A 21,868-nucleotide genomic window follows, 5' to 3' on the forward strand; every position below is an offset into this window, starting at 1 on the left:
CCAGTCAGTCAGTCAGTCACCCAGTCAGTCAGTCAGTCAGTCAGTCAGTCACCCAGTCAGTCAGTCACCCAGTCAGTCAGTCACCCAGTCAGTCAGTCACCCAGTCAGTCAGTCACCCAGTCAGTCAGTCACCCAGTCAGTCAGTCACCCAGTCAGTCAGTCACCCAGTCAGTCAGTCACCCAGTCAGTCAGTCACCCAGTCAGTCAGTCACCCAGTCAGTCAGTCACCCAGTCAGTCAGTCACCCAGTCAGTCACCCAGTCAGTCAGTCACCCAGTCAGTCACCCAGTCAGTCACTCACTCAGTCAGTCAGTCACCCAGTCAGTCAGTCAGTCACCCAGTCAGTCAGTCAGTCGGACATGTGAACGTGGGGGGAAATCGGACATGTGAACGTGGGTGGGGGGGACGCAGCTGTGAAGGGGGGGAGCGGAAAGCGAGGGCGAGCGGGAAAATTAAATCCCAGGCAACGCCGGTAATATCAGCTAGTGTAGGATATTGCTTGAACTGCAGCTTTAAGAAGGAATAAATACAATTTTTTGTTTATAATTGAATGCTAGCCTCTTGTATAATTGTGTATGCAGGTAGGATTTTACCAGGATAATAGGTGAGCAATTAAACAGGAAAGTGATTTGAGATTAACCATTTATTTTCAGCTAATTGAGGCCAACTAATGTAACAAAGGCAATACATTGTTATTTTGTGAAAATATTACCAGAACAAGGAGTTAGGAATTTGGTTAAGACTTTAAAAACAAACAAACAAAAAAAAAAAAAACAGTTTGACGCCACCGGTTATTTTTTCCTTAAATAGACAGGAGCAAATAAAATCAATCCCTTTTGGAGCATCACTGGGGGACCTCTGGAAACAGAGAAGAAACAGGCTGCGAAACTCTTTGAGGTACACTTTGTAGAAAGGGACAATACTTATTTATTGAGATAAGGTATTTATCAAGATACTGATATTTAACATCATTATCGTGAGAAATTTTTGTTTCTGCCCAACCCCACTGCAAAGGCATAACTGGGATGCAGAAGTTAAGTATTTTGCAGAGGAAAAAATAAGTACCTCATTATCCCTCCGAGTGGCGGAAAGGAATAAACACATTATGTTCTGGCACGCAAGAGATCTTTAATAAAGGGAGGGCCAATGGCCAAAATGTGAAAACATTTATTCATTGGCAATAGTTGGGGGATGCACAGAAAATACTTCCTAGCAAAGGAATTCAGAAATGTTTGGAACATGCACAAGGAGATACAGTATAAGTTCGGGGGACTCGCAGCCCTCACATTGCGCTCCAAACACCTAGGCGCACCTCTACAGGGAGGAAGATCGGAACAACGAAGGACTGAAGGGGAGGCCCCTGCGCTACTGGATCATCTGTAACTACTAAATGCTTATGACCTGAGCACACTTGAGTGCATTACTTTTTACTTCCGTTTATTAAAACGGCTTTTAATACTTCACCAATTGAAGCTTCTTTTTGTGCTGTGTTACAGATTATAGATTTTCATGCTGGTGTAAGAATCACCAATTTCCATTTGGATAGCTACTTAACCCCACTGCTGCCAAGCCATAGGACTTTATCTTGTGTAGCACCAATGCCCAGCATTAACATTATACAATAGTGCTTTTTGTTTACTTAATCATTATTGTTGTCTATCCATTCACATACATTTGCCTTCATCATTATTGTTATTTTTACACTTAAGTATTTATTTATAGCCAGACTATACTGTAAGCAGTTATGTACCGAGTACCCGGAATTACCTGGTACCGGGCACATTTCCAGCTAACCGGACATTACCCGGCCCCGCAACTGAGAAGTGGGCCCGGTACCGGGTAATACCCGGCTTCGGGTAATGTCAGGGTAGCTGAAAATAATCACATCACTTACCTGTGGCAGCATCAGAAGTGTGTCTTCAGCCAGCGTGGGACAGCAGGAATCCATTACACAGCACCGCAGCGGGCAAGCAGTGTGTGTGTGAGCCGCCGGGGAACCACGTGATCGGAGCAGGAGACGGAGCGTTCCTATTGGACAGCCGTCAGTCCAATAGGAAAGCTCTGTCTCCTGCTCCGGTCAAGTGATTCCCCGGCGGCTCACACACACTGCTTACCTGCTGCGGTGCTGTGTAAAGGATTCCTGCTGTCCCACGCCGGCTGAAGACACTTCCGATGCTGCCACCGCCTCAGGACTGCTGCTGCTGTTTCTAGATGTCGCCGCCACCCTGCAGGCAAGTGAAAAAACGGGTAACCGGGTATCCGGCCGAGTAGAACTATTGATTTTGGCCGGGTATCCGTTACCTGTTTTTTTCAAATCTCACTACCTGGTACAACACTAACTGTAAGTATTCAGAGAAATCCTCTACACAAACTGGCTCTTTGTATTACATTCAATTTGTATTCCTCTCATCATTTGCATGTTTAAACACTAGAGTGAGAGCATAGGAGTTTACTATTGTTTTACTTCCCCTTATGTGCGGCCCTACTAGTAGTTTAGCGATTATTATTTTTTACTATCTTTCGGAAACATTTAATCAATCAATAGAAACACATCTTTTATATTTGGAGAGGTAACTAAATCTAAAATAGAAAGAGCTTTTGGCTTAACTCGAGTACTTAGAGGGTAAAGTATCTTCAATATATAAATTCACACTATTAAAATGCTGAAATCCGAAAAGGACACATTGGTATGATTTAAACACTTTAGAAAATGATATTAAACATCGAAAAATCCCTAGATATTTAAGACTTCTTAAAAACACCATCATCTTTTGATAATGTCAAAGTGGAATTCCTTACTGAGTGGGAAGGTATCTTAAAGTAATCTTATTCTTTAATGAGATTACTCAAAGTATAGAGAACAGAAATGTAATGAGATGAAAGATATAATAAAGAAAACTCAGAATAAATTAGAATTACACAATAATCATACTGAATGCATTAAAATGGATCACGACATTGATAATTTTTTAATTTGAGAATTAAGTGATAAGTAAAAAAAAAAGTTTGCTCGTGACATAGATATAAAACATAACAAAAAAAAGATGAGCTGGCAGTCTAAATTTACGGTAGAAAGAAATGGACCATGGATATCACTAGTCCCAACACTGAGAAAAACCTACATTTGGCAGAGAATGCTATTGGCCTAATAACAAATGATAGAACTAACTCACCATTCGCTTACCCCACAGATTCTGCCAGACTTACCCATGATAATCAGCCAAGCAGAAAATCCTATATAAATAAAAAATCAGAACTAAAAAAAGGAGAAAATAATAGCATACAACTAAAAAGAGAATTTAACAAGGAAGGCGCCAAACCTAAAACTAGTAAACACGATCACCATTTTTTAGGGCAGAGCACCAAAATAAAACCACCATGGAATCACGACCACAAACACTCCGCAGGGAAACCCGGAATGTACACAAACCCTCAGGAGAGGGAGGAAGAACAGCTAAAAGAGAACGAGGAGAAGAAGAAGAAAAAAAGAGAGTGTGTATTGACTCCAAAAGAGAGAAACACAAGAATGACTGAACCTCTTTTTCCAAGATTTTTAATCTATCCAAATTCCCACTCTTCAGATAAAGTATTATTGACCAAAAGGCTGGTCTTTTGCCCCTTGGTTTACATACAATTGTTATACATCATTCCTTATACATTTGTCTGTTTTGCGTTACACACATCAGTTGTTTCATGTTTAATGTATTAAATTTCAATTTACAGTTTAATCATTTAAAAAAAATGTTTTAATCTCCTGCCTGTTCTACTCACATTCAGTCTGCTTTAGGCCTGTAATATAGTGGGCACACGCGTGCCTGTGCAAGTGCTCGTGCACGTGACACACACTTTTCGTGTGTATGGTCCGTGCTGCTGTGAGCGACAGGCTTGAAAGGTAGTGTGTTTTTGTGTCACTGGGGAAGCTGTGTGTGTGTAATATATATATATATATATATATATATGTGTGTGTGTATGTATGTGTGTGTGTGTGTATTAAATTTTTTTTAAAAGACATGCTGCGAGAAGAAATTATTTATTGACATATTACACACACACTGCAGACACTGAGCAGTAGCGGCGCGAATACAAGCTTTCACAGTCTTCTCTCCTATCGGCCAGCTCCATGCTCACTGCCTTGCGCACGCGTGGCCCTAGCATACAATGGCTGGCTAACCACAGCCAACTATAAGTGCCGCGCACACGCCCACTATATTACGGGACTTGGAAGCTTCTGCAGTTTTATTCACTACACTGTTTCAGTTATGTATAGCCTGTTAGTTAAAGGTGCCAACAATGAGCATGATGAACCGAGTTTATACAAATGTATGAATCCAAATACTATAAAGAAATTATACCAATGTTAAGAACTAAACTGACCATCAAATAAAATATACTGAATAAAAATTAAAAATAAGTAAATAAGTACGAACAGCATCTGTGCTACTATCCAAAGTTACATGAATTGTTCCAGTGCCGGCAATCGTTGTTGTAGGATTCCCCACTAATGTTCTATTATTGATTAACCTTCCGCTCTCTAGTTTCAATTATTTTGTGCTTTGTTCTCTTTGTTTTTCTCCAAATATATCTTATATAAAACCAAACAGATCTTTGTCACTCCCCTTCTTTTATCCAAGTGTATGTGTTCGCTCCATGGTGTCCATAGTACTTAAAATGTTGATATTGTATCCTTTACTGTGTGAGATTTTTTTTCGATCCTCATTACTTCCCATAGTCTATTGATCCATTTGTCCATTATAGCGGCCTCCGACTACTTCAATTTAGCGGCGATTGCGCATCATGTCGCATTTAGCATGTGCATAGTTTGTGATTTCCTAATTTTATGTTCGTTGATCCCTTCCCTGCTTAACAGTAGGATACTCGGGACTTGTGGTATCTTAACCTTGGTGATCTTGTGAATCTGCTCTATTATCGAGCAGTCCACTTGACTTTTTTACATTCCCACCATATGCTTTGAATTTTACTGATATTAATAAGTTCATTTGTAAATTAACTTTGAAAATACATTTCTCTAAACAAAATGAAATGCAAGATAAACCTTACACAACAGAAAAAATGGACGAAAAAGATTAGCAATACCTTTCTGATAGAGTAGAATTAGAGAAAGGGTTTCTTTAAAAAATAACTCCCTTGATGAGCATAATATAAGAATTCTTGAATCCTTGGATTCTGGCAATTTAGAACCTAAAACGATTCCTAACAAACTCAAAAAGAACTCTAGCTTTTTACTCTATTCATTCACAAGGTAATTTCATTGTGTTTCACCAAATAGTGGAAAAAGACCTAGATCATTTATGTAATTACCAATCCCAATATAGGAATAACTTGAGTCAAAAAGATGCACTGAAAACACTCATGAATAACGATAGTATAGTGATTTGACAAGTGGGGTGGTAGTGATACAAGACACCATGGACTTCACTAAAGAACAAGGAATCCTACTGACAAATGTATATGATTATCTTTATAACGAACATCCCAAAACAGCCATCTTTTACCATCTCCCTAAAACACATAAAACGAATAAATATTAATATATTGATAAAGCTACAGCCAATGGTGCATACTTTCAAATCCTAACGGACGCCATTAATCTATTAAGTATATTGAATGAAATTAGTTGGGAGGAAGACTTCCTATGGGTAACAAGGGTGCAATGGGACGAATACTTTTTTTTTAACTCACATGACCGTGTTGAGGAAAAACAGATTGTATTATTGAAGCCATTTGTTTTATTCTGGACCACAACTATATTTATTTTAAACGGGAACTGTTCCAACAGAAATGCGACATGTTATGGGGAAAAAACGTGCCCCTCGCTATGCATGATCAGATAGCTGGAAAATATATACGTTTGTTAACAATATTTTGATGTAGAAGAGATTCATTGATATTATACGGAGAGGTGACAAGGAGAGCCTGAATCAATTCATACAATATATTAACACCAATTATTTGAATCTCAAATTTACATGCAACATCGACCTTGATAAACTGCTTTTTTGGATGTTGACGATTCCACTCGGAGGGAAATATAGATAGATATATAAATAAAACTGGATTGCAATGGCTAGCTGGATGCCAGAAACAGCCTCGCAGCTGGGACACAACAATTTACTTTAATTGTTGTGATCACGCGTGAGCACTCAGCCTGGACGAGGCCTAAACCACCAAGGAGTTTAAGCACCAATAAAAAGAGGTATTAGCGCTGGTTTTAAATCCTATATTTATTAGTACTGGACAAAAAAGGGTTAATTCATATATGGCAGCAGTAGCGGGTATTTAAACCCAGCACCTGCGGATGGAAGCCTCTGTCTTTTAAAATCCGTAGTTGTCGCAACCCTAGTGATGTCACCCAAGCAGCATCTCTACACCGGGACCCTTGGGACGCATGGTAGCGGGAGGAAGATCGAAAACTACACATTGGACAACTGATGGTGAGGCCCCTGCACTACAGGACCGGCTGCAACTACTAAATGCTTATGAACTTGTGAGTGCATTACTTTTTAGTTCTGATTAATAAAACGGCTTTTAATACTTCCCCATTGGAGGCTTGTTTTTGCGCTCTATTACAGATTATAGACGTACATTATTGATTGCTTTAATTCCCTCAACATCCCTTTTGCAAAACCCAAGCACCCGTGATGTCTAATGTGCAAGGAGATGATGGATAAAGCTACTTAAGTAGAGTTTACCATTTTACCTGGAGTTACAATATTTCTATTTGATGTTACAGAATAAAATATCTCCCACCCCAAAATTATGGAAGACAATGCTATAGTAGTTTAGCTTTTCCCCCACTGTGTAGAAAGTCATTACCATGAAATTATTGGAAGTGTTTAAGCATTTCTTAGTTAAAATATTGATAATGTAAAAACAGGCTACATAAACAATAAAATGCAACAGTATTTCAACAATAGTGAACTGCAGGAGCTCCCAATGCTCCCATTAGACTGATCTACAGCCCAGCATAGCAGAGAGGATAAATGATACAGCGCACTAGGAGGTAAATTTAATATACAGTCCAAAGCAGCCGTTCAGGTGAAAATCCCCAGTGAAGTCAATGGGGATTTTCTTCCAAAACAAGCCTGAATGGCTACTTCAGAGTATATGGAGCTTACCCCATTGCATTCAACACCTCCCTCCTCCTTCCAAGCCGCAGTCACAGTTAAATATCTCAATTTGAGCAAACACCTATTTCATTAGTCCTAAAGGATGGGTAATATAAAAATAGAACGTACACCCTTATTTACTTTGCTTGACATATGAAGGAAGTAAACAAATACTTTACAATGTTCGGGTATGCAACAAAATGCTTGGCTTGCCTCGTAAACTATGCAGAGCTGAAGACGTTCGATATGTAACCGCTCTGTCCTCTCTTTCAAAGGCTCATGTGACAACTTGCTTCCAAACAGTTCAGGAAATGTTTGTACCATACACAAAAATAGCTCCAATGAAAAATGATATATGAATAAACACGAAGCATAGAAGGCTAAAAAGAAAATACTGCATAAAACGGACTCATTGCTATAAAAGGTGCAGGTGACCCCTTATAACCCATTCATTTCATTGACAAAGAAACCAACAGAATCTCCACTGAAAAACGGCCAATTATCTTAAAATAAATCAGTTCATACCATATTTTTTTGGCCAATAAGACTCAGGGCAGACTCACCAATAGGACGCTTTAAAGGAGATTATAACCCTATGGTGTCATAGCTCTTTTTTAATTTTATTTTTGTTAAACAGTCTATAGTCTGCAGTAGAACATTCACATGGCAACTTCTGCTTTTTATTCTAACTTGCTCCACACTAGGAGGCAACACAGAGACATACAGTATCAGTGATATATGATAACTAGCTCATCAGACTTTTTAACGTCCAGTAATAAGGGGTCTTAGCAGCCACGTTATTCCAACACATTTTAAAATTCAATGAGCAGGGGGGGAAATAGAGAGATGAAAATCACACACCATATAATACAGCAAGATAATTTTTTTATTATTCCTTCTTATAAATTCATATAAATGCGCGGGGAAAACTGCAACTTTAAGAATTCAACGGGCTGCTTACTTCCAATATCCATGATATGGGTGAGGAGGACGCAGTTAAAAAAACAAAGAAGATAGCAGGTCTTAATAAAGGGCATCAGAAAACAGAAACAGTACCAAATATGAAAAAAAAAAAAAAAGAAGAAGATTATCCTTTCATAAATAAATAGTTGAATTAAAACATGATTCAACTCACGGGTTTTAAAACGGTGCAGGACACTATCAATGTAATTAAAATATTGTAGGCATTGCAAAGGACATTAGAAGGTACACGATCAATGGAAAACCACTGATTGTTGTACACAAAAATCCTTAAAATGCACTCAATTCCGCATATAAACCACTAACAACCCAGACAGGGCGTGTCTTTAAGCATCAGGATGTTTTTAAGCGATAATGTAATTTAACAAGAGACATATTGAAGTTGAAATTATTCATCCAAGTAACACATTCTGTTCAGCTTTTTTATATTTGTGTGGCATTGAGCCATAAATCCATATATCAAATGAGGTTATTATAAAGACAAGCGGCTGCATAAGGTTCTCATTAGTCATGACAAATTAAGTGTATGTTGCGGAGCAACTTTACAGCCACTGTCCTACTTATTGACCTATAATGAATTTGGAGTAACATTAAATCACTCACTAACAGACACTTTCTTTTTTACCTTTGTTTTGAATTTCTGGCCATATGGTTAAAAAAAAGGTTAAAATCTCGGCTTAAATGTAATCAATTAAAATACCTGATAATCGTATCTTCTACAGCATCGTTATCCATACCCCTTTATAACTACAAAACAATTTTACAGTGCCCTTTGCATTTATTTCATCTACTTTGAAAGAACAAAAGGCAGAACTGACCATGCTAAGATGGATTTACAAACATCAGATTTACACACATGCTGTAGGTGTCTTAGACAGCGGATGTGTACTGTATCTACTAAAATGTATTTATTTATTTAAAATGTCAAACGCTATGAAATGACACCATAAGGTATTCTCTTTATGCACTCACACTTAAGTGATCTAGAATGCTACAGCAATTCCCAGTTGGACTACGTAAACTTCAGGAATAAATCCCTGAAAGGATCTTGCAAGTAATCTTGCAAGTAATCCCTCAAAATGACCTCAAAAATATTATTTGAATAATCATTTTCAAATGATCACACATTCTGAGATCTACAGCCTAGAGTTTACCTAGAAATGCAGAATTGTGTGCATAAAATAACATTAAAATAAACTGTATGGTTTATACATTTTACTCTATACATTATTATTGTTCTTTAATAATGCAAATGCCATGTAAATCCTCTAGATTGTGAGCTCTCACAGGCAGGGCTCTCATTAGCTTTTGTATGTGTGGTTGCGCTTGTTCTGGTATGTAAACGGTTTACTGTGCTTTACAAATAAATGATAATAATAAATACTAATGAACTACAGACCAAATGCAATTACAAACAAACTTACACAAAAAACTAATTATAGGAAAGAGGACTTCTTCAGAGATTGCTGACGTCACATACATCTTGCCTGAATAATTATTTCAGCGTTCAAGACTACAGGTACTACCATACATTATTGTGCTTTTACAGCAAACCAAGAGGTTAATCATTTTAAGATCTAAAAAACAGGTATTAACCTTATTGAGGGAGGAATTTGTTTTGGGACTTTACTATACACATTGTAACACTATCGCCGAAAGAGCAGCTCGGTGTGTAAAGGAACTGACTGAAAACAACATTTGAGTTTGCAGCAGGGAAACCTGGTTCAAATCCTGGTGTCAGCTCCTTGTGACACAGGCACCAAAGACATTGATTGTAAGCTCATCTGGACAGGGACTGCGTCTTTAAAATATCGTATGTACAATACCGCTTACAGCACTTTTTTTTTTAAGCATGTTCTTGTACAGCGCTGCTAGTTTTATGTAGCGCTTTACAGAGACGTTTTGCAGGCATAGGTCCCTGTCCCATGGAGCTTACAATCTGTTTTTTGGTGCCTGGGGCACAGGGAGATAAAGTGACTTGCCCAGGTTCCCCTGCTTCAAACTCCGTGCCAGTCAGTGTCTTTACTCACTGAGCCACTCCTCCCTTAAAGTTATTATTAAAAATAAATTACCAATTGCATGAGCTAACTGCAGAGTTCAAGAGACACTGTACACTGCGGTATCTTGAATGTATATTGTAATCACTTTAAGGTATTGGTTAAACTTTTTTTGCTGCGCTACCCCCCGCGCCACCCCCCCCTCCTTACCTCGCACAGCGACAAATTACGCAGCGGGGTCACGTGACGTGACCCGCAGCGTCATTTGACGCCACGTCACGACCACGCGGTGTCATTTGACGCTGCGTTGCCATTGACACAAATGACGCCGGCAGAGTCAAGGCAAGTTTTAGCGTTGCAGGGGACTCGCGCGATACCCCGGCATTTAAATGCCTCGGGGAAGAGCGCGGGGCCTCTGCAACCGCCCGCGCCCCCCCGAGAAATCCAGCAGCCCCCCTGAGGGGCAAGCCCCCCACTTTGCGCACTGCTGGGTTAAGCAGTAGTTCATACACATTTAAAAAAAAAAAATTAAGTAAAGTACTATACAACTACAGGCTACATTTTGTGTTCTTTATGAAGATACACAGCACAGCACAATCAAAATTATAAGCAAGAATGATTTCACACACTTACTTGGGAAACCAATTAAGACCAAGGTGTTCTGTTTTAGAATACAATATTCTCTCCAGCATTTCATACAGTGGTCTCCAGGGTAACTGTAAATCCTCTCTCGAAAGAAGCTCCTTCTTCCTAGAATCGGAAGGAGGGGAAGAGACATTTAGCATTACATAGGACGTTCATTCCAATAAATACAATTTCTTTTAATTTGCCAAAACTGACTATGTGCTTTTAAAACAATGAACACCATTTAGTCACGTATATTGAAAAGTGACACCATGTTTTTTTATACGTTACACGGTAGACATTTTTGGTTTGTGAGGTCATTTCGGACACTATTTAGGAGAATCAGGTGTTTTGAAAATTACTCATCATTCGAACATTTGTTTCATCTCTAACACAATCCCATGTACTTCAACGCTTGTATGTAAACAAAACACTAGGTGAAGAAGAATAGGGGTGAAGAAGAATAGGGGTGAAGAAGAATAGGGGGGGAGAAGAATAGGGGGGGAGAAAGTGACATCACACATCAAGGATTAGGCCACTGACTCCTTTGAACAAAGGAAACTGGCCTTTAATAAACAAAATTGTTCAGTGGTACTATAAAGAATAACACAGGGATTTGGTTATTCCCATTAGGTCTCCTATTATTTAGCGTGTATTACTGTTGTGACGCGCTATCTGATCGTGTGTAGTTCATGTCAGCATGAATATATATCTAAAATATTTATGTATACCTTAAAAAATGGGGGAACATTTGTTTGGTTTTTTTAAATTAATGAAAAAAAAAAATTAAATATATATATTAATAAATTTATGTTGCTGAAGCAAAAATGGGCTGTAATAATAATCATTTTTCTTGTATAGCGCTGCTAGTTTTACATAGCGCTTTACAGACCCATTCCTTGCCCGGTGGAGTTTACAATCTATGTTTTTGGTGCCTGAGGCACAGGGAGATAAAGTGACTTGCCCAAGGTCACAAGGAGCCGACACCGGGAATTGAACCAGGTTCCCCTGCTTCAAACTCAGTGCCAGTCGGTGTCTTATAGTCAATAGTTTTACTCACTGAGCCGCTCCTTCTCATAAATATCATAAGACAAAAATAAAAGGGGAACAACATAACCTGCATACAAACTGCCCCTTTAGCGTGGTCTCCATTTCTAGCTTGTCGGTGATAGTAGAGGCCATGGAGTTCAATGTATGTTTAATTTGGAGAAATGTCAAGATACCAGCAGCAGAGCAACATGTAACCATCATCTTGTAAAATGGACTGACAAGAAGTTCATCAAATTATTCTACTTACTTTAACAGGCTTATTAACAAACGTGCAAAACCCTGCATCATACTGATCTCCAGTTTTGGAACAGTAACCAACTCGTACAACAGCTTGACGAAGAGAACATGGTCTTCTTTACAAAATTTTCTCCCATACAGTCGAATGTACCTGCAAATAAAAAAACAATACATAGTGATGTGAAAAGAATAAAAGGATAATGCTAATTTAAAAAAAAAATTTAAGTGAAACTTCTTTGCTGGCGCCTACAGGGTTTTCATGAGGAAAAATCCTTGCGTTGTAACGAAAAACCGTAACACGAGTGATCTCATGGCACTAATAGGCGCGCCCATTGCACATTTCCATCTCGCTTGTTGCGCATGCGCAAAAAAACACTGCCGGGTCTCGGCGCACATGCGCAGTGATGGTCGGAGTCTGGTGCACAAGTGCAGTTGCGACCGGACTCGGTGCTTGGGAGATAAAAGGCACCCTGGCAGACGCGGACACACACACACTTATATAGTTATACTAAGTGCAAATAACTAAAACAGGTGTGTGCCGAGCACACGCATTCTAAGTCAAACTTCTTTGCGTTTTGACACGGACATTGCGTTTTGAATTTTAATTAAAAATATCGCCATCAAAAATACTGTATCTGTGACAAAACAGTGACCAAAGACAAAGAAGTTTCACTTCAAATGCGCGTGCTCAGCACACAACTTTTTTTTTGTATTATTCAAACTATTCCATTTGTAAATCATCATATCCCATACATGTTCACATTTTTCTTTTTTTCAATACACGTTTGTCTTGTAATATATGCAGCTCCGGCCGTAGCGCTGCGGGGATTTGTAGTGCATTGCAAAGTCAGCTCAAGTTAAACCATTATGTTGCTAATGCTTTGATGTAATCCAGATTACTTTGATTGCATTAGTACAGGGGTGGCCAACTTCAGCCCTCAAGGACCACCAACAGGTCAGGTTTTCATGAAATCTGCTTTAGCGCACATGACTTAATCAGTGGTTCAGTCGTATAGCCACCTGTGCTGAAGCAGGGATATACATAAAACCTGACCTGGTGGCCCTTGTGGACTGGAGTTGGTTACCCCTGCATCAGTATAAAAGTGTTATGCAGCGAGAAACATCTCTTTGCAATTGGCTACATTTTCCATTACTATTTCAGATGTTGAAGGGCACTACATACAAAATAAATCAAAGGCGTTTTAAAAACAATTAGAGTTACTTATTGTGTAGTTTTGGAAGCAGAGACATCTTAGGCTGTGATTATTAAAGTGCCTGCTGCAAGGCGCGTGCGCGCATGTCCACGTGATGTCACTCGCGCCGCGTGCAAAACCTTCACGGTAGGCAGGAGGCATCAGGAGGTGTGGCCGTGATGTCACGCGAGCGGTTCACCCTCATTGGCTGAACAGCTCACATGATTTGGCCGTCGCACTGAAAAATCAAAATGATTTGTCTCCTTAGGATTGGTCTCCATCGTCGCGCTTCCGCGCGGTCACATGCACAATGTGCGCCTCCATTGGCGTCCATATATTTGTTCCGGCGCGCGTAGTCAGAGGCACTATAATCACGGCCTTAAATGAAAAACAGAAAACCAAAAGCTCACCGGATGCACTAAATATGTTGATGTTGATCTATAATATTGTTTTTCAAGTCGGGTTCCTAGAGTTCCGCACAACTTTCAGATCATTTGAAAACTGTACCACATATACAAGAATTTACAATGCATCTGATCTGAGACGCGCTGTTAGAGAGGGTTGGGGTTCCACAAAATTTCACAATATAATTATAGGGTTCATTAACCAAAAAAAGTTTGGAAACCACTGAACTACAGTATACAGAGGAAATAGGCATTCATAGATTAAATGCAAAACATGTTATTCAGTGTCAAACTACGGATTTCAGGTTATGTTTCAACTGGCAATGAAGAGTTTAAGAGACCTTACAGGTTTGCCGACTTAAACATACCAGTCACATTGCAGACTCTGTAGCAATCAACATGCTCTTTAAAAGCAGCAATACAGGTTAACGAGATATATAGATAGATGATTTTTTTTTATTACAGGGTTAAAGCAGGGGGTCTCTGTAGCTTAACTATTAATTTCAGCTCAGGGGACCCCCTTGCTTCCAGAGATACTTACCTCCGTAGGGATGCTGGTATCTCTGCAGAGATGAAAGGTCCAGGTGTTGCGGGCCAATAGGAAGCCGCACTGGAAGACGTCACAGCTTCCTATTGGCCCGAGTGATGCAGGATATTTATACCGCCATTAGATTAGGCCCACAGTTTCTCTGCGTGCAGGGATACCGGCACCACTACGAAGGGAGGTATCTTTGGGAAGCAGGGAGTTCCCGGAGCGGAAATCAATATCGTTCAGCTCCGGAGACCCCTGCTTCAAACAGGTAATAAAAAATAAGTATTAAAATGTATTTAATAAAATATTAAAAGTTAACCCGTATTGCTGTTTTAAACCTTACCCAGTAAATGTTCATTAGGCCGAGTCCATAGAAGGACAGGCCTTGCTGAGCCGTGCGGACGCTCCGCGCTGAGCCCCTGCATCCTCAATGAGGATGCCTTTAGAGGGGGCTCACGCGAGCGTCCGCAGGCGTGCTGAGGCGCTGGAGTTTTCAGCCGAGTGCCAAGCTGTTTTTCAGCGCGCTGTCGGCTGAAAACATCCAATCAGCGCGAAGCTGTGTCAACGTCACGGCGCCGTGACGTCGACGTCAGTGTGTCGCGGGCGATTGGCCCAGCGACGTCACTGCCCCACCTGCCTCAGTCTCCCCCCGCCTCCGATCGCGCCCGCTGGCTCGCCTGCATGGGCATGAAATCACGCAGATTTCAGCAGGCGAGCCTCAGCGTCAGCGCGGCTCGGAACTCCTCACCCCTCTATGGCCCGGGCCTTACACTGCACCACAGGTGCATCAGTATGCAAAATTTAAACAATGTCCCACACTTGTATGAAAGCAGTTCCTACTAGGAAAAAGCGCACCTTTAGTAAATAAAAACTAAATGAATTGTACTCATACGTATTTTAACATAATTTGTGCAGGTTTTTTTTGTTTTTCTTTTCCTCACAGTAAACAAATGCTTGGGGGAGAGAGATTACAATCTTAATCTAATGTTACTGTATTGGTAAAAACCACTACAGTAACATCATTCAAAAAATATGTGGAATAGACATAAGGCTGAAAGAGAGCTATGGATCATATAGGGTCTGCGGTTTAACAACAGATAGCAAAAAGGAGGTACAGTAGGCGGGTCAAGTGGTTCTTTTATGCCATTAAATTCCATACTGTATTTCTATCTCCTTTCCCACAGATTACAGTGGCTTTCAAGTATGACCTTGATATATTTCCCATGCTGTGCATTATGTCTTCAGAGAACACAAATCCATTTCAATGGAATACAATTCTTTGTAGTTTGTATCATCACATAAGCATAATGATGATGGGACAATGTATTTGCCAATTCTATTTGTATCCTTTATTATGCCTGCACAAAATCTATCAATCACATCCAATATCCCTTATGGGACATCCCGTTTCTTACTGCATCTTTAAGACATCTTTGAAATTACTTTAGAAAAATTAGTCTCAGACGAAACTAAAGCCACTAAAATACACATGAATAACCATCAAAATGTATATACGAAGTGTCTTTTCAATGCCAGTAATAATGAAAGATTTAACAAACATTGTTCAGTTGATCTGCTTACACAGCACTGCACTATAGCACAACATAATTCCATGCCTTTAACAGGTCACTATCATTTTTTGGGTAACGGAGTCTAAGTGACTTGCCCAATATCATGAGAAAGTAATAAAATTAGGTTCACCTGCTTCAAAGTCAGTGATATCACTAGAATGAATGAATACACTACAAATACTGTACCATTAAATATATGCTTATCAAGCGAGCCATTGCATGATCTGGAGTAAGGAGGTTTTCAGACAAGACTCCAGGGAGTACAACCATGCACAAAATTTCCACCACTCTTACAGTACAGTAGATCTTAATTATGGCCACAAACATCACCCAGAACCAACCAGATTTTTTTAGAACTTAAACAGCCCTGTTTACTCCCTCCCACAGCATGGGAACATGGGGAGGCATTAACAAGCAGAATATCACTATTTTCAGCTCTGCAGCTCTCCGGCTCCAGGGACACTTACCTGTGAAGTGGCCATATTTAAAACTACTTCCAGATCAAACAAAATGGTGCCCAAATCGTGTGGGTCCCGCGGGGATAATAGGAAGCAGTCTCCAACTGTCCAGCTTTTTAAATACTGTACCTTAAAAACAAAACAAGCAGCAACACTGGTAATTTCACCAGTAAGTATCCCAGGGACCAGAGGGTCCCAGAAGCTGAAAATAATGTGTTTGATCTGCAGAGGGGATTGAGCTTAGTTAGGGGGGATTGCTGCTTTGATACAGCGAAATGGAAGTGTCCCAGGTATAGTTTTTTTATACTGTAGTATGGAGGTGACCATGGAAAAATCTGCAGGCAACACTGTCAATAATACATGTGTTTGTAAATGAAATATTGCATACCTAACACTTTTTGCATTCGTTAAACAAAAACATTCTGCATTATTCAGGATAGCTTATGAGGAGTCCCCAGTTTGTTTAAAGGTGCAGTTTATTCAAATATAACCCACTGTGAAAGGGAGTTCAAACTAATGCACTTTAATGCAGATTACCAAATTTACTTTTGTTTCTTTTAAAAGTCCAAAAGCCTGCAGTGTATGGCTTACAGATGCTGTATAATCTCCTTTTCCCACTACACCAGGGAGCACAGAGCAATATTCAATGGAAAGAGTAACATTTTCTTTCTAAAGTTCTTTGAGGTCCACCATTGACACCAAGGCCCAGATTCACAAACGGGTGCTGCCGTATAGTTCAGCATGCATTACTCCCACTCATATGAATGAGCCTAAAAGGTGTACTAAAGAGAAAAGAGACCTATCTGGAGGAACCGCCACTTTAAGAAAGTTAATTGCAAGGGTCATTTTCTTATCAAATATATTTTATTTGTAGGCAAAGTGGAACTGAACCATTACACGCATCCATTTATTCCGCTTAAAAGTATATGCTTTACGCAAGTCTCCCAGGGAGAAATAATGAGGTACTGCCAGCAAACAAAAACAAATGGCAACATATAAGAAGAACCTTAATCTCCACTGCTTCTCTGGTACTTCCAATATCATAAATCAAAGACGGATGCCTCGTGACTCCTTGGGCGGATAGCTCAATCTGTTTTATTTTAGATTTAATTTATAGAACTTCTTGAATGTGCATGCACAATTTTAATTAAATAATAGATTACAGAGTCTAAACTGTATAATGCTACATTTTCTTTCTGCGTAAAATCAAATAGATGTACTTTAAAATGTTGAGTACATTGTAATCAAAATAAAAAGTACAAGGTCAAGTATTTATAGATACCAATATTTTCATTTGGAAAAGTACTCTGAAGGAGAATCACAGAAAGTGCTCAGCAACACTGGGCTTTTAGGATCCTCAACGCAAATGAATCAACAAGACATGATGTTCAGGAGAAATCAAAGTGCTTATTACTCAAAAGAATGCATCTGTTGTGCAGCTCATCATTTTGGTTCCCTATACAATAAACTGCATACAAATGACACATTAAAATGTATTCAGTCTTCCAAACATAAGCTAAAACAGCTCTTCACTTATTTTGTCTAATAAGGGTCTTGATATTTTACTAATTACAATTTATAAAGTCAACCATAATTGAGACTATTCCCAACAACTATGTTCTGAGTCTTCTCCACCCATTTTCCATAACCCTGGAACATGGATAACCCGTGTTGAGATACAGTGACAAATCTGTATTATCCTGGTTATGTGACCTTCTCGCAGCTGTAACTTTGAGTAAACGACTTTGGCTCTTAGTCTGTAAAGTGTGAATAGTGACTTCAATGGGGTTTCTTGCACTATCGCACACAAATTCCAATTGACTACAATGTTTCTGTGCAACAGTCGCCCAATCGGCACCATCAGTTTAATAAACAACGTCCTAAGGACAGGATTCACAAAAGGTCTTCACAATAACCTTGTTTCATCTGTTCGAGATGAAAAAGGACAAACTTAAGACTATTTAAAAAGAAAATCATCACTACTTGTACATCATCGGGTTGTCATCGTGCAAACTATTAGTTACACGTCTAAAAAGTACTTTGTTTTTAAATATTACAACCCAGTTAGTATGTGGAGGTGGTAAGCAGATAAGGTCACATTATAGCTACATTAAAGTGTCATTAAGATAAAAAAAAAAAACATTTGGTCTGTGTGGGCCACTTACAATCTGGGGTCAGTAAATAGGAAATAAATCAGAAGATTTAGGATACAATATTGGCCAATTTATGTGTCTGCATTGCAACTTTGAAGACTTTTAGATGTATACATTTAAAAATAAGTCTAAGGAAGCATAGCATCTTAAAGCGGCAATCCAAGAGCTATTTTAATTATTATTATTTTTTAAACCTAAACTTCCAATAGAGTAGTTCTCCTGTAATCGATCAGCAAAGATCCTGCGTCCAAGGGTTCACTAAATGGCTAGCTTTTAGTTTCAATAAATCCTTCAGTCAGTGTAACTCAACAGCTACAATGTATTCTTATATTACTAAAGTATCTATTGTTACAGTTTGCAGCTCCAACTGCTGGGAACATTGGCAAAAAATTATCACAAACAGGAAAGTGTTGCAAAGATCTTGCACTGCTGGGGAAGGGTGTTAAAATCTGCTATAGAAATCGAAGTATTATATTAAAATGCATTAAAAATGTCATTAAGAGTTACATTTAAAAAAATGTTACGTATCTAATACTACAGAACAGATTAAAACACAAAAAAACAAACATGTAGGATATTGCGTGGATTGCACCTTTAAAGTGAGAATCTTTAAGGGAATATGTAGTTAGTAGTTGGACTAGAGATTGCATCCTTCTACAGCTTTATCTACACAAAGATATTACTAGGCAGCAAACGGTCAGCTCAATTGTCCCCACTGTATCCCACGCCTGTTAGCGTATACCAGGGGTCTTCAACATAAAGGAAAAGAACCATTTAAAAAAAAAAAAAAGTGTCCAAAATATTCAGTGAGCCGCAACACACGCATGAATATTACACCCCCACAAACACATATATATACACCGTACACACACTAAGAGGTATATACTGTATAAGCTTTAACATTATCTCCTGCACTGTCCCACGCCAGGCCTCATGCCGGTGTGCGTCATCACAGAGGCCCGTTGTGGGACAGTGTAGGAGGCAGGCCAGCATCTGGGGAAACGCCCAGCGGCAACAAGAGGCCTGACCACAGTTGAGCGCCCCCCCCTTACACCCTCCCCCCGCAGCCCAGTGAGGGAAGGAGGCAGCAGCTGGGGAGCAGACACCCATGAAGGAGTAGAGTCGCATGTAGGTGCTGAAAGAGCCGCATGCAGCTCGGGAGCCGCAGGTTGCCTACCTGGCCAATACAATAAACCCAACCCACACTTTAATTTACTGCAGTCTCTCCCAACAGTTGTCTGCACACTTCCAACAAAACTTCCTCTCATTCCCAAAACCCCTCTGCAATCACTTTCAGCAGCAGGCAAAAGGCACATATCCGCTGTCTGCTCAGACCAACTGGACACACCACAGCTTCATGCAAAGTTACACACCTTTCTAATAATGAACCTGCTACTTGCCTCAATTCTGTTCATTACTGTGGCCTCATAGAAATCCACTCTATCCACTACAAACTCCTCTCTTCTGGCCCATACCCGATATCATCATTCACCCTGGACTACTCAAATGCCTTGCATTATAAACTGAATATTGGTGGAGAACTTGGAATACCTGTACACCAACCACCACTCATTTTAATGGCAAACATTGCAATCTCACAGCCTGCAAACAATTACTCACATTTTGAATTTATACTGTGACTCTTTAGCAGGGGATATTGAACGCAACCCAGGCCCCCTCTTTTCAACTCTGTCCCATACCCGATAATGCCCGTCATGAAATAGCCCTGACATTTTCCTAGTTCTCCCTCTCTCCCAGTTCCTTTCTCTATTCACCGGGTGTGCTGCTGTTTTCTGTGTGCTCTGGGGTTCCTGTGTCTGTCCACTTGTTGCTCCTGTTCTCTGTCCTATATAGTTCCCCGTTCCTCCCTTGCCTTTGTTGTGTCAGACTCCTATGCCCATGCTTCTGATCTGCTCCTGTAGCAGTCCTGTTCTGTATTTGAGTCCTGTTCATATTAAAGGCCCTTGCTCTTTAACTAGCTTGCCTCAGTCTGTTTCCTGCTAGCAAGTCCCAGACCTGTCCTGGCTCCCCAGACTCAGTTCCTGCTCCCCTGCCCAGTTCCCGCACCCGTCCTGCTACTGCCTCCCTGTTGCCGAACCCCACGTGTGAACCCGACGTTGCTGTTTGCTGCCTGCCACCGACCTTAGCCCATAAACCCCAACAAATCTTTGCCTGCTCCCGCTGTTCCGGCCACTGAGGTCCTACACGCTACAGGAGTCCCCTGTGACAATGCCCTTTTCAAAATCCAAAAAGGGCTTCAACCCATATAAATATCCAAAGCCTACTGCCCAAACTGGATGAGCTAAGGGCATGGTGCCTTAAGCATAAGGGGAAAAGGTGCGTTCAGTGGAACTGCTGCCCCTTAGACAAAAATCGGAACTCACCAATTGAAAAAATAAGTGTTACTGCTTACATATTAAAAATAGGGCAAAAATGAACAAAAACCAAGACAAAAAAAAAAAAAAAAACTCATCCCACGTGTTTCACACAAAGCCTGGCGCTTTCTCTGCTCAACTCAATAGTAATCTTGGCTAATATGTGCAGACTACTCACAGGATTTAAGTGTTATTCAGGCAACATCAGATAGCTTGGATATATGTGATCATCTGAGTTGAAAGTGATATTGTGCTCCAATTCAGACGAGATGATGAAATGCAAAGACAAAAGGTATACCAATAGTGCAGATCAATTGTATAAAAGGTAAATATTTATATCAAACTCAAAAATGCGCACTTACAATAAAATTGTATAAAATCAGCATGGATCACGAATGTGATTATAGGAGATCAACTCGTGCCGTGGCTCACCCCCCCCCCCCCCCGCCCGCCTCTGTTGGACGTCTGGTGATGGTCACGCGTTCGGCTGTCTGCCTCCCGATCACTCTCTGGGGCTCAGCTCCGTCACGCTCTGCAGAGCGTCACGTCACTTCCGGTTAGGCTTCTGGGATGGGCAGTCACTCGGCACCTCGTCTCTCTTGATCTTCGTAGCTAATGCTCTTTGGCCATTATTCAATAAATGGGGCTTATCATTAGCGCATCGTAATGAAGGGGAGTTAGGATGTGCTAAGGCAGATGTGCTCAACTCCTGTCCTCATCCCTCCCAACAGGTCAGGTTTCCAGGATATTCCTGCTTCAGCACAGGTACCAACTCTGAAGATCCAGAGAGGAACCTTATAGGCTGAGGCAGCTGTGACGCGTGAGGCCGAAAGAGGAGCCCCCGAAATTGAGTGAGAGCCGTGGACCGGGTAGAGCGTGCAGAAGCCAAGCAGCTGATCTGGGAGAGTGGTTTAAGTGCGCCCAGCGTCACTTCATGCTTTTAACCAGCGGGAGAGTGTGAGTGTTTCTCTCCTCTTACCGAGCACCTTACGTCTGGAACAACCAACCAGAGACTCTCAAAGCCGCCACCTGGCTAAGATCTTTTCAGACTTCAACAGCGTCACATTTTACTTGTCTGTAACAGTTAGATACACACATAACACCTTTAACTGCCCACGAAATGTCTTTAAATATAAATATAATGTATATCCTCTGTTACTTTAATGT

At 40.3% G+C, this 21,868-nt stretch overlaps 1 protein-coding gene across 2 annotated transcripts in view; it reads right to left on the minus strand.

The window, feature by feature from the left end:
• Positions 1–21,868, minus strand: part of PSME4 (proteasome activator subunit 4) — a 119,004-nt gene that overhangs the window by 80,089 nt on the left and 17,047 nt on the right. For both annotated transcript variants that reach the window (XM_075595935.1, XM_075595936.1), the window contains exons 2-3: positions 12,026–12,166; positions 10,738–10,854 (exon numbers count right to left, since the gene is read on the minus strand). In XM_075595935.1, the coding sequence (XP_075452050.1) occupies positions 10,738–10,854; positions 12,026–12,166 (258 nt within the window). The remainder of the gene's footprint in view (positions 1–10,737; positions 10,855–12,025; positions 12,167–21,868) is intronic.

The sequence above is a fragment of the Ascaphus truei genome, chromosome 4 (assembly GCF_040206685.1).
Source record: "Ascaphus truei isolate aAscTru1 chromosome 4, aAscTru1.hap1, whole genome shotgun sequence".
NCBI classification, from domain to species: domain Eukaryota; kingdom Metazoa; phylum Chordata; class Amphibia; order Anura; family Ascaphidae; genus Ascaphus; species Ascaphus truei.